This window comes from Ipomoea nil, unplaced genomic scaffold, assembly GCF_001879475.1.
Source record: "Ipomoea nil cultivar Tokyo-kokei standard unplaced genomic scaffold, Asagao_1.1 scaffold3130, whole genome shotgun sequence".
In the NCBI taxonomy this organism is placed as follows: domain Eukaryota; kingdom Viridiplantae; phylum Streptophyta; class Magnoliopsida; order Solanales; family Convolvulaceae; genus Ipomoea; species Ipomoea nil.
The window spans coordinates 262609-280626 of NW_017619558.1; the positions used below are offsets into that span (position 1 = coordinate 262609).

An 18018-nucleotide genomic window follows, 5' to 3' on the forward strand; every position below is an offset into this window, starting at 1 on the left:
TTTTGCCACTGGTTTCTCCTCTAAAGATCACTTTCGGACCGTCGATTTCCTTAAAGTTGCTCAAAATTGTTTTGTCACTAGTCATATATCTTGAGCATCCGCTATCTACATACCATATGACCTATTTCTCCTGCAAGAAAGATTATGCATTCTTAGGTACCCCTTCGGTTGCGGGTCCTTCGGGGTTAGAGGTCAACTTTGGGATCCAAGCGAACCTAGAGTAACCTTTACTCATTCTCGGTCCTTTGTACCCGTTAAAGACGCGGTAATCGTAAAAGATTTTTGAAAAGGTTTTGTTCCAATATCGTTCTTGAAAATAATCAGCAGGTGGATTATGATACTGCTTGGAATAATTGGTTTGTTTATGCAGATGTATTTTGTCAAATTGCGCTTTTGAGAAAGGTTCGGGATAACCAAACCAATCTTCCTCGGTTGGTCCACTCCATCCATTGCCTGTCCTCGGTCTTCTAACTGACCTCTCGGCATATTTGATATGTTAATTTCGTGTATACTTAGAACGATTTTGCCTCTGATTAACGTTTGGTTTTGTCCTTGATTGATTGTTCCTTGTAGGCTGACCCTTCTTTTGATATAGATTAAATCTATTGTCTTTTGGTCCATTCCGTTTGGCATTTTTGTGCCTAGGATTGCCTTTCAAGGAATTTTCATTTCTCGATTCCACAATTCGTTGAACAGCCGTTCCCTTAGGTTGGCTTGTTGATTGTGGTGTTTCACCGTTGTTAATCTTATTCACTGGCTCAGATATTTGAGTGGGACCTTAAACAAAAGCAGATATAAAACTTTCACGAGTATATGCATTTCTGGGTTTGTTTAAGGTGACATGTGAAGAGGAGCCGAGGTCATAACCAATTCCGGTTCTTTCCCCAGGCGGTTTTGATCCATTTACCATTCGGTCCATTAGATTGGACGAATTATTAAATGAGTCAAGAACCTCACGCAAATGTTGCTCCCGCTTTTCTCTTTCTGTACACTGCTCTTTGAGAGATAGAACTTGCTTTTCGAGCTGATTCTTTACAATGGCTAGCTTTATGTTCTCTATTCGAACTCGCCTTAGCTCATTGTGGCTGATCAATAGTTGAGAGTTCTCCTCTTTCAATTCTGAGTATGTGCTATTTATGATAGCAAATCTCCTCATCATATCATTGACCGATTCATTGGAGTTTTGATCATTTGATGAGTTCGTTTCTAATGAAAGAAAGGAAGAGGATTGAGAGTCTACCTCTTCATCTTGTGCCATAAGAGACATTTCGTTTGATTCTTCTTCCTTGCTGAACAAACACAGTAGTCCCTTTTCTTTTTCAGCACTGTCATCGTCTGAGCTTGAGCTTGAGGAACTGCTTTCGGATTCATTGTTTTTGATCGTTTCATTTACGACCATTGCTTTTCTCCTTCTTTTGTTTCTGGAGTTTGATGATTCCGGTTTGTCACTCCTTTTGATGGATTCGTTGGTTTCTTTTGTCGTGCCAGAGTCGTGATGTTTGCTGACCATTGGATGTGGGCAGTTTGCTTTAAAATGTCCAGTCTTTCGACAATTGTAGCACAGCATTTGGAATTCCACTGTTTCTTGTCTTGATGGAAGTGGTGATCTTTCATGTTGCCTTCGGCTTGATGATCTTTGAAAGTCTTGGAAGTTGTTCTTCCGCATGAATCTTTTCATTTTCCTAACAAACATAGCGTATTGTTCGTCAGATAAAAAATTTGAAGAGTTAGAGGTTGACCTATTTGACGTCGATGTTTGTTGGTTGGCCACCAAAGCCACATTTCTGATATCGGGTTCTTCCAATTCCTTTGGTTCGTGCTCGAACTCATAAGCTTTCAGATCACTAAAGATTTTGCTTGTGCTGGTGGTTTTCATGTCACGATGATCTCTCTTTGCGGTGACCTTCATATCCCATGACTTCGCAAAACCTCGAAGAATCTTCAAGTTCTTCTCCTTTTTAGTAAGCTCTTTTCCGAGATCTGAGAGATCACCCAGAAGCTTTGTGAACCTGAGCTCCACGTCAGTGATAGCTTCATTAGGCATCACCTTGAAGTCTTCAAACTTCTTCATGGCAACAGTGAGTTTGTTGTCCTTTTCTTGCTCATCTCCTTCTCCCAAATTCATGAGAATGTTCTAAATTTCCATTGCTGTTGTGCATTTGCGAACTCTCGAGAACAGGGAATCGTCCAGAGATTTGTAGAGGATATCTCGAGCAACGTTGTCCAAGTTAGCTCGCGTTTTCTCATCAGAGTTGAGTTGAGACTTTGGTTTTGGTATCATGGGTTCTGCAGCAGCTTGAGTGTTCACCATCATAACAGTGATAGGTCATGTGGTTATCACATCCCACATTTCATCATGAATGGCCGACAGATTTGCCTGCATTCTCACTTTCCAGTCATCAAATTTTGAGAGATTGAAGGCAAGGGCCTAGATCGGTTAGAATGATCCTTTTCCATTTTCTTCACGAAAAATTAGTGCAAAGACGAAAAGATGCAGATTTTAAGATTTTTAGAGAAGGAATCTACCAGGCAGTAAAGGCAAACCTTTTACCGTTCAAGGTAACGGCTCTTATACCACTTGTTGGTCCCGGTAGGGTCGAAAGGAGAGTCTAGAGGGGGGGGGGGGTGAATAGACTCAATTCGGTTTTCGCGAAAATAACTCCTTTCGAGATTATTACGCAGCGGATATGTAATACAAATTTTAGGTTGCTTTGCACTGTTTGTTCTTTTAGAAAACTTTCGGTTAGAGTCGCGTGTTATGCAATGCACGAAAGTAAAGTGCTGGAATGTAAAGAGAAAGAGACAAGAGATTTTTATAGTGGTTCAGCCAACTATGCCTCTTCTACTCTTCTTTCACAACTTGTGAAAGGTTTGCACTATCACTCCTAGTACAAAATACACCAAGATAGCTTCTTTGATCACTAAGCCGGACAGCTACTTGAAGGTTTTTCAACTCCTAGAGTTTACTCCGCCTCTATCAACGTCTTCTTCAGAGTTGAGGGTTGGATATGGATAATCTTCGAGTTTCTCCAACACAATGAAGTCTTGACTGGCTGGTGATTTGATTGATGATCAGCGTATACAAAATTGCAAGGCTTCTTCAAGGTTGTGTGAATGAGATCAGATGCGTCTTCTTCAAATTTCACACCTTGAATCACTGGATTTCAAAAGCTTGAGAGAGTGAACTTGTATAAGGAGCTTTTGAGAGAAAGTATTCAATTGTTCTAAGAACCAGCAACTTCTATCATGAAGAATATGGGTATTTATAGGTGCAAAGAAATCCATCCGTTGGAGGGAGATGGCATTTCAAATCTATGGTCCAATGGTTAATAACCAGAGAGCCTTGTGCATTTATTGCTTCATTAAATGCAGTTGTACTATATAGACGTTGGAGATAAGCACTTTTGCTTATTTTGTCTTCTAGCACTGAAAAGTAGTACTGTGGCATTTAATGCACCTTGATAAGTGTGCTCTCATTCCTAGAATGATCTTCAGATGAGACATATTGACAACATTCTTCTTGAGTTGAGAGAAGATGAGTTGTCTTGACATCCAAAACGGTTTCTGGATCAGAAGGCTTCTTTCGGCTTCTGCTTTCTGTTGTAGAAGATCATCTATTCTTTCGTGGTTAGCTTCACAAACTCTTCTTTTGTTCTTCAAAACCTAACTTAAGAGATCATAACTCGGTTTCGTGTGTTTGACTAACTTAACATGAATTACATGGTGAATTATGGTACCTTTCGTTTAGCACGAAGGTAACAGAATGAAAGATAAAAAGTTAGGGGTCTACTTCTAAGTTACATTGGTATCATCAAAATCTTAGTACATATGTTCCTAACAATAGGTTTTGAAAGAATACGTACGCTCACTTAGAGCCGCTAATGCACTTATGTTCATGATATACTAAACATGCTCATTTACTAAAAAGAATATCTTAAATGCTCTTTGACTATAAGTCAAGTAAACAATGTATAAACTCGTGCTTATAATTCAATTTTCAATAATCCTCTTAGCAAATATTGATCTTGCTCTTCAAACTCGAAATAGACATCATGCTCTAATATTTCACTTTACTGGACAAATAATTCCATGCACTGTACAACTAAATATCTTATATTCTTGACAAAATTCTCAATAACTCACAATGGTTATTTAAACATGCTGATCAAGCAAACTTGGCAAATAATGATCATGCTCCTTAATCCAACAATCAAATAATGGTCATGCTTCTCATTCAAATAGCTAAGTCAAAATACATCACATTTTTTTCTCTGTAAGTAATACACAGATTACTTCTATAGCATAAATCAACACAAATTCTACTGTAATTTACTCATTTCAACTCTAAATTCAATGAAGTCAAATTCTACTAGTGCGTCGTAACGATCCCGAGTGTCCGAGCCTCAAGGGCTCGCGAGTCCCGGTCCGAATGAAACGTAGCTGAGCCACAAAGGGCCCGGCCATTGCACTAGATTGGCCTGGCGGAGCTTGCGGAGCCCCGCCACTTGGCTCCGCCAAGCAGCGGCCCTGGGCGGCGGACCACTCCTTGGTCCGTCCCCTAGGACCGTTGCTCCACGGTGCTAGCCAGCGGACCTCCACGGGGTCCGTTGGCTAGTACCGTGAGGCTGTCTAGTGCACACTGTCTGGTACACCAGAGGCCTTCTCTTCACCTATAAACCATCTCAGTGTAATCCCACACTCCCAAATCCTCAACAACACAACATAGATCAATAATAGATCACTTAATAGCTCAACAACATCTATAATCTAGCATTTCTAAGCATTTAATGTAACACCCCTAATTTTTAAAAACATTTAAAGCCTATGGAATAAAGGCAAATCTATTATTAAATCCCAAACAAAGCATAAACGAAACATAATAGTCGGGATGCTATGCCACATCTAAGTTGGAGAACTTAGATGCACAGGCTATACTAACTAACCAAACATAAATCCATAATTGAGTACAAACCAAGGCACGCAGGCCGACTAACTAATCTAAGACTATCTAGACTAGATTCGGGGGATCCAACTAGCACACTCCAAGCTACTAATCTATACCTGAAAAACATGCGGTGTAACAACCATCAGCGAATAATGTTGGTAACCCACTGCAACGCGTTATGTACAATATAGGTAGATATAAGAAAATCATTTTGAAACCGGAATACATATATAACCTATGAGACTCTAATTTAAATCAAAGATTAAGACTCAAGACAGGATAATAGACTCGACAATATAATTGATATGAACCTAGTCCAAGGTTCAAATAAGATGGAATGTTCTCCCAAGAATATAATGCTCTCAAAAGTAAAGATAGAGATGGATCAAAATACCTTAGACCTCACGAGAAATCTTTTGTCTCGAATCCTCAAAGACTTAGAAGAATCCCATGTAGCTTCAAGTACCTCGATGTTGCAATCTTCAAACAACTAGAGTCAGATCTAGTTTCCTTTGATTCAAGAACGAGTCCACGAACCTAAATCTAAGGTTGAAGAAAATAAGATTGATTCGATTCCACGAATCAATTTGGTAGTCGAGTCCACGACTAGCCACTACTTGAGTCCACAATTAGCCATAAGGTTTCTTACACAAGTGCAAAGAAAAACTTAAGAAATTTATTGAATTAAAGTTTGCCTCAAACTGTTATGGATGTGCCCTATTTATAGGTATAGGGCAGCATTATAATCCTAAATACAATGGGAAAAAGAGTCCTAAACCTAATCTAGAAAGCAACTAAATATAGTCCTATTTAGAAAGGGATTTAAGGAATCCTTTCTAAATACAAACTAGTATTTTCTCTTTAATGTCAAACAATTTAAAATAATGATGACCAAAAATAATAAAGCTTATTTGGGCCTAATTTAATCTCCAAAATCAGCACTTAAACAATTATTAAAAGCCTTGAGTTCTTCCTCATCTTTTGAAAATGGGCTTGACTTGGATTTCCACCATCTTTGAATATCACCAATGAAGAGTTGTCTTAATTGTTTGGACTTGGGCCTTGTGATTGGCCCAATTGGTACTCTTGATGGATCTTCATTATGTTGGGCCGCATCATCCTTCCCTTCTTGAAAATGATTCGACCTCGAATCTTGTAAGCATTGTCTTCGATCCATGATATCACTTGAAATGGGCCACTATAATACTTTCCTCTATCGAATGGAATTATTATTGGACCTTCTTGTTTCTTCCACCAATGATTCTTTATGGATGTAGTTATGGGCCATGTGATGAGCCCACTATAGACCCTTATTGGAGTCCATGTGTACAGATTCCTATTATTCTCCCATTCTTGAAAAGGATTCGTCCTTGAATCCAAATCTTCAATGAAAGAAAAATTAGCAAGCTCACTTTGTGTTTTATCACGCTCATGGAACTTTTTCTTGGGATGCTTGACACGAGTCGCTCCAATCTTCTCCTACAATCAACAAGTAGCGCAATTAAGTCTAATGACACAGCATGAGATTTAAACACTCTGGATAGTTATAGTTCAACAAAATGAGACGTATTAAATTTAGCCATCTTGTTTGAATTGTCAACAAGCACAAAATCTTTCTTACTAGAGCTTAAGGGTAAACCAAACAAAAAATCCATGGAAATATCAAGTAATGATTTAGATGCATTGTGATGGTAAGTAGCACAATTATGAACATAAGATTCTACATCTTTTTTCTTCTTTGGCCAATGCAAATATGCATGCAAAACATCATCACTCTTTTGAAAATCAAATTGTCCCTTATGTAAATCAACGATTAAAGCATTGCCCAAAACAAAGCAAAAAGTGCCAATTCCATTGACTTTGAACCAAAACCACTTGAGCAAGTAGTATTTGCCATAAGAAGTTTTCAAATGTGCCTTATAACTTCCTAGTGATTCCTTATCTCTATCAAATAAAGTTTTAGTAAAATCAAAGTTAAGGAATCTCGGATGTATGGATGCAAACAAATTTCTAACACATCTAGCAAGTAGGTCATTAATAGAAACATGGCAAAGAAATCTAGAGAATTTTAATGTATGCTTTTGAAATAAAAGTGAGTAGAAAGTGACTCCCCTTCCTTTCTCTTGCATACTATCCTTTTTAGTTACCAAGAGAAGTTGCACTTTGACACCTTGGGCTGGTCCTTTCCACTGTATCATTGATTGTGGTCCCTTTGTTTGGCTACAAACGGAGCTAGAGGATTGGAGTGGTGATTGCAATTCCAAACGTGGAGGTTCCATTTTTCTCTCTTTGATTTCTTCCTTCTTTGAGGCTAGTTTGAGAGCTTGCATCAATGTCGATTGAATTTCTTCTACTTGTTTAGGATACAAACGAGGCAAGACATATTTAACTCCATTCATGTGAAACACATAAGTGTTCCTCATTCCATCAGAACTTATTTTTCTGTCAAATTGCCATGGTCTACCTAACAAGATATGATCAGCCTGCATGGGGATATTATCACACAAGATTTCATCAGAGTAACTGTTAATAGATAAAGGAATAATAGCCTGTTTGGTTACTCTAGCTTCTCCTGCATCAGTTAACCATTGCAAACAATAAGGATTTGGATGATTAAGCAAAGGTAACTGGAGAGATTTAACCATAGCTGCACTCGCCACATTTGTGCAACTTCTAGAATCTATTACCATAGCACAAGCATTCTCTCTAATTGACCCTTTAGCACAAAATATATTTTCTCTTTGAGACTCATCTTCTTTTAAAGGGTAAACATTCAAAACCTCCTTAACAACAAAAGTATGACTAGACTAACTATCAGCATATTTAGAATCAAAATCTAAAGGTAAGAATGGTTCTCCCTCAACATGTTCATTGGGGGGTTTCAAAATGGTCACATACCTCATCATCAGATTTATTTTCAAGACAAGAAGTAAATTTTTCAGATTGTGTTGTTATCTTAACTACCCTTTTGTTAGGGCAATCACGAGCTATGTGGCCTCTCTCATTACATCTATAACAAATCAATTCTCTATCATGTTGAGGCCTTACTGCCTCACTTACCTTTTCCTTACCTTTGTCTCATGAATCATCTCTTGGAGGAGGATGTTCATCACGCTTTTGAGAGGTGGAACAAGTGTTGTTCCATCTTGATGCATCATTTTTGGACTTGTACATTTTCATCTCTTTGATTTTTGCCTCAGATTCACGTGCAGCATACATGGCATCACAAAGAGTGTCATATCTCTGAAAACTCATTCCACATCGAATTTTTAAGTTCAATCCATGTACGAAACGAGCAATAGTTTTTGTCTCTTCTTCATGTATGTCTCTCTGTTTAAGCAAAATATTTATAGTTTGGTAGTACTCATCAACTGACTGTTTTCCTTGCACCGTTCCCAGCAATTTTCTTTCAAGATCATAGAAAAAAAAATTAGGATGAAAGGTTAGGCGCATATCTTCCCTCACTTGAACCCAAGATTCATAGGGAATAAAATTAGCATCTCTCTCTCTATTTCTTTTTCGCCACCAAGACAATTCATACCCCTTAAAAGATTTAGCAACTAGCCTAATTTTTGTAAGATCATAATAGTACTTTAAATAAAAAAAGAGTTTCAACAGCATTCTCCCATTCTATGTATTCGGTAGGTCCTTTCTCACCGGTGAAGTTAGGAATTTCATGTTTAATGTTTCACAACTCCGTATTACGCTGCTGGATCCTTTGACATCTAGGATCCACTCTTTCTGCTGGTGGCAAATATTGCTCATCATTGTGTAGCGATTGCACTTGCTGAGGGTGTTGCTCAAGATTATTTATTTTTGTGAGTAACCCTTTCGTGGCGAAGGTTAGAGTATCTATTTTCTGCTCTAATCTCTTACGTGTGTTTGGAACCTCTTCAGTCATCTGTAGATGAGAAACAAAATCTAAAAACAATAAGATATGTGAGTATTCATGTTAGTGAAACAAAAAAAGTTGGTTCGCTTCCTCACTATTCTCAGCTAGCAAGTAAGAGGTGGATTATATGGCTCTGGGGGTGCACTACACAGTCTTACAAACACACACTCCACTCGTGTATCGCTCAAGGTGGCAGATACTCTCACAAGCCTTTTTCCAAAAAGGAAAATTCTAGTCCGGAACTCAAGTTGATATGGATTCAACCTCAAAGTTCAAGAAAACGTACCTTGGAAAACTTCACAAGCCTTTGATAGTAAGGTGTATCGCGAGGTAGGTAATAAAATTGAGAGCAAGAAGCAAAGAAAAAGGACAATACAAACAAAGAAACTAAGCAAGATTTGAAAGAAAAAAGGGAGGCAAAGAAAGAAGTATGGCAGAAAGATATGCAAGGCCAATATCAAAAGATAGAGACAAATAGAATATAAAAGGGGTTCACGTGTACCACAACCAATTAGGAATCTATAAAGAACTCCTTCTAACCTTATACTTTTCCCCTTCATTGTCCCTCATAAATTCTCCTACCAGCCAAATTTCTTTCCCCAACCTTATTCTTCTTCTTTATTGCTTTTTTTTTTTTTTTAATAAAACCTAGGGAACCAAAGAAACCAAATTTCTAATGATAATGAGATAAACCTAGGCTCTGATGCCAAATTGATATGAACCTAGTCCAAGGTTCAAATAAGATAGAATGTTGTCCCAAGAATGCTCTCAAAAGAAAAGATAGAGATGGATCAAAATACCTTAGACCTCACGAGAAACCCTTTGTCTCGAATCCTCAAAGACTTAGAAAAATCTCATGTAGCTTCAAGTACCTCGATGTTGCAATCTTCAATCAACTAGAGTCGGATCTAGTCCTTCGATTCAAGAACAAGTCCACGAACCTAAATCTAAGGTTGAAGAAAGTAAGATTAATTCGAGTCCACGAATCAATTTGCTAGTCGAGTCCACGACTAGCCACTAATTGAGTCTACAATTAGCCATAAGGTTTCTTACACAAGTGTAAAGAAAAAACTTAATAATTTTATTGAATTAAAGCCATGCCTCAAACTGTTATGGATGTGCCCTATTTATAGGTATAGGGAAACATTATAATCCTAAATACAATGGGAAAAAGAGTCCTAAACCTAATCTAGAAAGCAACTAAATATAGTCCTATTTAGAAAGGGATTTAAGGAATCCTTTCTAAATACAAACTAGTATTTTCTCTTTAAGGCCAAACAATTTAAAATAATGATGACAAAAAATAATAAAGCTTATTTGGGCCTAATAATCTCCAAAATCAGCACTTAAACAATTATAAAAAGCCTTGAGTTATTCTTCATCTTTTGCAAATGGGCTTGACTTGGATTTCCAACATCTTTGAATATCACCAATGAAGAGTTGTCCTAATTGTTTGGACTTGGGCCTTGTGAATGACCCAATTGGTACTCTTGATGGATCTTCATTATGTTGGGCCGCATCAATAATCATAAATGCTAGCATGCATCCTAAGAATACGATACATGACATGACAGACATATAAGCATATAAATAGCAAATAGAGACAACAAAGGCATTCAAGATATCAATTAGCAAGTAATCATAAAAGCACACAATCCATCTTCCAACCGTATACCAAGTTCCAACCTTGTAGTTCCCCTCCGTCCTTATATCAGTTCCAACCTATACCTCCAGGCCACCCTTATATCGCCTCCCATATTCCTCCGAGCAACAACATGCCCCCACCGAAAAACCACCTTTCAACCACCAACATATCAAGATAGCGCCGCAGTGCTATTCGCATGATCCGCACCTCTAGTGCCAATATCAAGGGGTTAGCACATATAGCCCTAACATGACACCGCAGCACTTATAACCTAACCCATGCTCAACGGCAAGCAAGTCGAAGGTGGGTTTGTGCTTTTAGCACAGTAACCGCTAGGCCTGTACCTTTAGTACAATGACCGGGCACAAGTGGTGCCAACCGCCAACAATTCATATCCACTAATCACAATCTCATCATTATCATCATCATTAGTCACACCAGCCATTGCGCAATGACCACGATACTCATCACGATTCAATCAATCAACACATAATCAATCAATTAACAATCAAGACACAACAACAATGACACGTAATACACATAGATTCCTAGAACGATACTCAAAACACCAAACGAGACTCATACACGACAAACGGGGTACAACGGGACACGACGAGACACGGGGAAACAACCAACGGGGAAAAACATCACGACGCACCAACAAATTCCACCGGGCCACCACCCGCCGACGGCCACTCACTATTCCAGCGGGTGGCCGGCGGGTAGACCACCGCCCGCCGGCTGCCCGCTGGAACAGTGTTCAAGTATAGATTGTTATTCACATATTAAACACATAAGGAATCATCAAGGAAGACATACAAGCGCACAATGGATCAATAAAACGAGAAGTCAAGAAATCAACATACCTTACCAGTGAGCACGAGGTGGGCGGTCGACCGCCTGTCAGGGTCCCACTGGAACGTGACTGTGAAGAATGAATCACTTAGGGAAATACTCAAACCTGACCCGTTGCCCACGTGCAACACATCACCGCCAGTGTATAATTCTAAGTTAGCCATCCTGGACGGATCAGGTGTAGCATGAGAGGATGCCCCGTTGTCCAGGAACCACCGATCTGCCACGAAAGCACCTTCATCGCTGGGAACCGCCACATGGGCCTGCACCGGCGGTTGGCCGGAATAGCGTTTAAAAAGTAGGTCGTCGTGTGTCCATGTGATCTGTAGATCTGACATCGGGGAACTCCACCGCGTCCTCTGCCCTATCCACCACGGCCACGGTCGTTCCATCCACAACCCTAACCGTAGCAAGACTGCCGATTGCCACCGCCACCGTCCTTGTTAAGTTTGTGATCGCGTCCAGCCACCAGCCGAGACACCGCCTGTTGGTGTGAATTCATCTACCCATATAAACTCCTGGGCTTGCAGAAAACCAGAAAGTTGAGGAATTGACACCGGTGTACCTGATGCCGCTGGGAAGATGCCATGGAACGAAACTCCGGTCGGAGGCCGTGGCACACATACAAGTTTTGCTCATCCAAGGATACAGGGCGGCCGGCTAACGCAAGATCCTCCACCAGGAGTTGTGCCCGTCCGAGATACTCACTGGGTGTACTGTCACCTTGCAGGAGAAATTGGAATTGGGCGAGGAGGTTCAGGCATCTCACACGCATCGACGACCGCAGTGCCGCCGTGATGGAGGTCCATACATCCCGCGAGGTGGCACGGCCAATGGTGAGGTACATTACCTCGTCGGACAAGGAGGAGATGAGAAGGAAAAGGATCAACTGATCCTGTGGAACCCAATGGGCGTGCACCAGATTTGGTGCGGTTGTGGACGTAGTGCCACCGGAGACGGCATCACTGGTGGCCGGAGTGGTGATGACCGCCGGAGGACACGGGATTTCACCATCGACGTAGCCTAATAACCTCTGGCCGCAGAGAAAGGGTATCAACTGGGTACGCCAAAAAAGGAAATTTTTCGTGGTGAGTTTAATGGACACGAAGTGGTGTGCCGTTGAGAGGGAGTTTGGGATGGCCGGAGGCGGCACGGTTGCGGCGGTCACCGTCCGTTCACTGGAATTGGTCGACATATTTGGGAGGGGAGAGAGAAAGGATCACCTGAGGCTAACTGATACCAGATGAGAGAATATTTTCAGTAATTCAAAATCATCAATGAATAATACAGAGATACAAAAGACATAGAAGACTTGCCTAACTAATCATATATAATAGGCTAGTTGTTTAAGACTAAATCAACTCTAACTATACATAGCCCATGGGTAATGTGACAATAAAATGTATCAAATATAACATTACTAACAGTCCTTACATCTGCCTTCCCCACTCATGTGGCTGACCTAGATAGTGAGGCGCCCTCTTCCTTGAGGCTATGGCAACAAGAAGGATACCATGTCGGAAAAAATTAACTATAATTGAAATTTAACGTTGTCATTTTGTTGTATATTTTTTAGTGAGTCCACTCTCGATTTTAGTGGAATAATTCATTTGAATTTTTTAAAAAAATTATTTTAATAAATTTAAATAAAATTATTATTATTTTTTTTAAAAAAAACCCAACCCCCTCGACATCTTCTATCTTCAACAACGAGAGACGAAAAGAAGGTCTCCATCTCCAGTCTCGAGACAAAGAATGAAAGAAACATCATCTTCTCTATGCCAGAGATGAAAAAAAAAACCTATTCATCTCCGGCGGGGGGTGAAGGAGGGTTTTTTTTTTTTTTTTTTAATTATTAATTAAAAAAAAAAAAAAGAACTATAAGGTCAAGCAATTCATAAACAAAATTTATTTTTAACACCACGAGACCAATTAAGTAAATTTAAGATGAAATTAATAACACTTTTTTTTTATTATCATTAAATTTTTAATATCAATAATAATTTTACTATAAACTATTTCTCTAGCAAGAATTTTTTTAAAATTCTTTTCAAATATTTTCTCTTTAAAAAGAGTCATGATCAACAAGGAATTAAGTACAGTGGCCGGATTAATACAATACCTCACCATGCGAGACTCTATCATTTGTGTTGGTACAAAAAGTTGCGACAAAATACTGGCTTAGTATTCTATTTGTGCATGACAAAATACTAACGTTTGACCATATGTATAACACCATGCGACATCCCACCATTTGTATGCTGTTTTACACCCAAGATCCCAGACTCTACTAATCATGCGACCAAGGAAAACAAAACAATATAATCACCTTTGGACTTAGAAGGAAAAGATAACAATCATCTTTTTATGGGTTAGAGTGTAAGACTATATACAACCGACTCGATTGATAATTGATTCACTCTACATATTCAAGGCAACCCTTTCAGGATAAATAACCCTCTTTTATTTGTTGCTTTTGAAATTCAATCATTCAAATAATTTTTTAAAAATAAATGTGTAAGATGGACTAAAATGTATGATTTCAAAATGAGTTAATACCCAAAATCGTCCTCGACTATAGTGGTTTTTCTCAATTTCGTCCTAAACGACTTTGGTGACCTGATATCATCCCAGATTTTTGTGTTTCGCTCAATTTAGTCCCAAGTTTTTATGTTTTTGCTCAATTTAGTCCCTCATTTGTTATTCTGTCCATTTGGTGTTAAATAAATAGACAATTCAGTAATTTTAATATTGGCATCTCTTTACTCATAGACATGTGAACTGCGAAATCCCTTTTTTTTTTACGAATTACTCCCAGAATTACTCCTAAAACTACAAATATAAAATTTGATTTGCAGGTCCGGGAGTATTTCTGGGTGTAATTCGTACAAGAAAGAGGAATTTCGCACTTCACAAGTTGAAAGTAAAGAGAGATCAATATTGACATTACTGAATTGTCCCTTTATTTAACACCAATTTGACGAAACAACAAATGGAGGACTAAATTGAGCGAAACACAAAAGTCTGGGACGATATTAGGTCACCAAAGTCGATTAGGACGAAATTGAGAAAAACCACTATAGTCGAGGACGATTTTGGGTATTAACTCATTTCAAAATTAAGGCAACCTAGGCAAGCTGGTAAAACAGTTAACTTAGTAACCCGTTACAAGTTCAAGAGCGGCCTATTGATCTTCTTGGTTTGGACCGGTCAACTATGAGCAACCTAGATTGACTTACCTCCTTGCTGTTTTTTGCTATCTAAGATCACCAGACAAGATTAATCTAATGCACACCCTCGAATACTACAGGTTTCCTTGTTATCCAAAAAGAAAGATATGATTTCAAATCTTACAAAAAAAAAAAATAATAATAATAATAATAATAATAATAATAATAAAAATAAAAACTCACGTTCTATATAACACGAGTTTTAAGTTAGAGATGTCTTATTTATAATTAAAAAAAATGACTTGAATACTAACTCGACCACATGCGTGTTAGTTTGAAGTAATGTCTCTTGAAAGACTCTTTATGTAATGCTAACTATAGGGTGAGCTGAGGTTTAAGCCCTTTCAGCTGAGGTTCTAAGTTGAAATTTTGATGAATCAATCATTTCTCTTTTCAACTGTATCTCTACACAAGACAAATCAAGAAACCATTATTTAGCCTTTGAAATCTGCATATATAAATGGTCAAAAAATACAAGAGCTTTACAGAACCTCTGCACAAAAACCACCCATCTAGTCTACATAATTTCGGGTTACTTGGCATCACAAAGGCCAGAGCCTTCATCACAAAATCCATCGCGGTCAAGCAGTTTCTGCGGGGGAGCACTCAGCAGAGGGGATGATGGGCTGCCATAAGCGTTTCTCCGGCTATTGCCACAACCAAGGCTTTTTCTCGTGCTAACCCCTGTCACCGGATTCGTTCCACTTGCATATTTGCAAAGAGCCTAGACCAACGTAACATATATCAGTATATATAACCTTAGAACTAACTATCAGTGACAGAATTTGCTCGTTTTTTAAATATATGTTAGATACATGGCGTAAGGAAATTAAAGATCACGGAATAGTACATCTAAGTGAGCCCCGCACACACATACACATACGTACCTGCTTCTGTGGGAGGTCTATAACTGCATCACTAAAGTCGGCCCCTTCAATTATGGCGCCAGCAAGGTCACTCCTAGTAAGAACTGATCTAACAAGTACAGCATTCGTGAGATTTGCTTCATTTAGAACCTGCTCACGAAATTTGGTCGTAACCCGTTTTGTGAATGATGGTTGGCTTAATGCGCTTGATTAGACTAAAACAAGGTTTCAAGTATTTTAATTTCTTACCATGCGGTCCATCAATGTGTCGCTCAAATCCGCTCCTGCCAAAAGATTAAATCATAAGAGAACTTTTCTTGTGTTTCAGATGATGATTCTGATGATCTTATTAAGGATGTTATTGCATACGGATGAATGTTTCCTCTTGTGATAAATGTTCGAGGAAATGAGCCATCGAGCCAAAAGCTAGTCTTGATATAGTGGGCTTGTAGACATACCTGAGAAATTAGCTTTGTATGCAACTGCTTTCTCGAGATATGCCCCGTTGAACGTTGAACCACTAAAATCCGATTCTCTCATGTCAGCAGCTGTGAAATTTGCTCTTCTGTATTAGCAAATTCAATTGATTATCATTATCGCTGGACTAAAAACGCTTTCCACTCTTTAATCCCTTTAGCTCTAAGATCAAATGTTAGCATAGCATATAAGAAGTACGAGAAACATGAATTACAAGCATTTCCATATGCATTGAATTCATAAATTATTACTCTAAAAGGAGTTTCGAAGCAATATAATTACTCCATATAATCTCGAGTTACCTGAAATTCTCGTTCACATGAACAGCTTTTCTGCATAAGCACAAAGACAAGAAGTTCACATGACTTGTAAAGCCTATACTAATGGCAGAATGATTCCAAGAAAATTAAAGGACACTACTTGAGGTCTGCAGAACCAAACTGAGCTGCTGATCCTATCCCGAATTCGCCTCGCTGTTCAGCCTCAAACTTGTTGAGATCAGCCATGGCAGACATTTCGCCCGACCCAAATGTGATCACTGCAGCTGCCAATGCAGTAGAAACTATGGCTCTCCAAATCTTTGGCTCTGCATCACCAAAACTGTTTTTCAATTAAGAGTGGCATTCTCAGCTCATGTTAGGGTAACCCTTTTTTTTTAAACTTTGCCGGGCTAGGATCACAAAGCAGGTCTACCCAGTAGACACCATCGAATAGTGACTACAAGTTTTTCGAGTTTTTTTTTTATTAGGTAACCCAGATTAAATTGATATATGTGCTCCATCTCAACTAAAATTTTAAACTTATAGCTGAATTGTTTATATATTATATGCTCAACAGTTAACACTTATTTTGCTACAAAATGTTAAATTTGGAAGATGGAATGGCCTGGCGGGTGGAGAATAACACCACCCGTCAGTTAGGCGAAAGCAATGATGAAAAATCAAGGAATAGAAAATGTATCTAATATTGAAATATATTAGTATTATCTGTGTTTCTAACAAAGAAGCATAGTACATATATATATTCAAACACATAACTATAAGTACCTACCCATAACTAAGCCCTACTCATAAACAAACACAACCCTATCGATAAAACTACCTCTTTATTTTTCAACACAAAATACCCAATTTCATTCCATTCCTACAGGTTGTTATTCCAGCATACCAAAATTGAGTCTTTAAGCCTACCCAGAAAATGTTGATGCCAACCCAACAGTGGTTTCCAGTCAATTTTACCAAAAAAAAAAAATAATAATAATAACTTCCATAGCTATTTCAATCTTGATTAGAGTAAGAAACACTGACAAAAGATAGATGAGGAAAAGCAAGCTGAACTTACCTCGCCCCAGACCGTCATTCTGAGTCCCAAGGCGGCAGACAATCGGAGTTGTTGAATTTGATTGAAAGGCAAGGAGAGTCTTAATCTTAAGAGAAGAAGACGAAGAAGAGATATGGATGGATTTCAATGGCAATAAAGAGACTGAAGTGAGTGCCATTTTCGTGGGGCTTACTTTTCTTCCGTTTAATGGCGATGCAGGTGACAAGAGAAGAAAGGATTACAAAGCTGAAATGGATATTTCCCAGTTTTTGCCCACAAGATTTTCAGACCACATGGTAGGGAGAGATGTTTGGTTTGTGTTTGCACACGTCGTGCCTCTCGACATTCCCCACTTTCTGCAATGCCACTTGGTGCATAATTCAACGGGAAATTCAAATTATCCATCAAGATTTTTCATTTTTGTACATTTGGTAGAGGAAAATACTATGGGCTTGTTTGGTTATGTGTGGTTAGTCGTAACAATTGATTGTATGAGTGATTTGTAAAAATATAGTTGATAAAATTAACAATTTAGATTAACTACATGATCTATAAGGGTATAAATAATAATAATAATAATATAATAATAATAATAATAATAATTTTTATATCTTTATCTTCATCTTTATATCTTTATTCTTTATATATATAATAAAGCAAAATCCTAACCACAAAATTTTTCCTTCCAAAAGTGTGAATGAACTTTGGAAAAATGAGCTGCAGAAATGGGATATGTTTGGCCCAAATTTTTAATAGTTTGTAATTTTGATTAGTTTTATAATAATTTA

General features: G+C 38.4%; 2 protein-coding genes across 2 annotated transcripts; both read right to left on the reverse strand.

Moving 5' to 3' along the window:
• Positions 1-778: 778 nt before the first annotated feature.
• On the reverse strand, positions 779-2125 carry LOC109166916. The gene has a single exon (XM_019315814.1). It carries the CDS (start codon positions 2123-2125, stop codon positions 779-781), a length of 1347 nt encoding a protein of 448 aa, XP_019171359.1.
• A 12799-nt stretch (positions 2126-14924) lies between these two features.
• On the reverse strand, positions 14925-17592 carry LOC109166905 (thylakoid lumenal protein TL20.3, chloroplastic). The gene is made up of 7 exons (XM_019315801.1): positions 17252-17592; positions 16331-16496; positions 16213-16242; positions 15892-15998; positions 15683-15717; positions 15455-15583; positions 14925-15291 (listed from the first exon to the last, which is right to left on the reverse strand). Exons 1-7 carry the CDS (start codon positions 17406-17408, stop codon positions 15100-15102), a joined length of 816 nt encoding a protein of 271 aa, XP_019171346.1. The 5' UTR covers positions 17409-17592; the 3' UTR covers positions 14925-15099.
• Between the last annotated feature and the right edge of the window lie 426 nt (positions 17593-18018).

Excerpts from the sequence above, each read along its gene's own strand:
- LOC109166916 (XM_019315814.1), bottom strand. The coding sequence starts at position 2,125 with ATGAATTTGGGAGAAGGAGATGAGCAAGAAAAGGACAACAAACTCACT.
- LOC109166905 (XM_019315801.1), bottom strand. The coding sequence starts at position 17,408 with ATGGCACTCACTTCAGTCTCTTTATTGCCATTGAAATCCATCCATATC. Across the intron at positions 16,497-17,251 it reads GAATGACGGTCTGGGGCGAG|AGCCAAAGATTTGGAGAGCC; the intron begins GTAAGTTCAGCT and ends TTGGTGATGCAG. Across the intron at positions 15,584-15,682 it reads ACACATTGATGGACCGCATG|GTTCTAAATGAAGCAAATCT; the intron begins GTAAGAAATTAA and ends TTTCGTGAGCAG.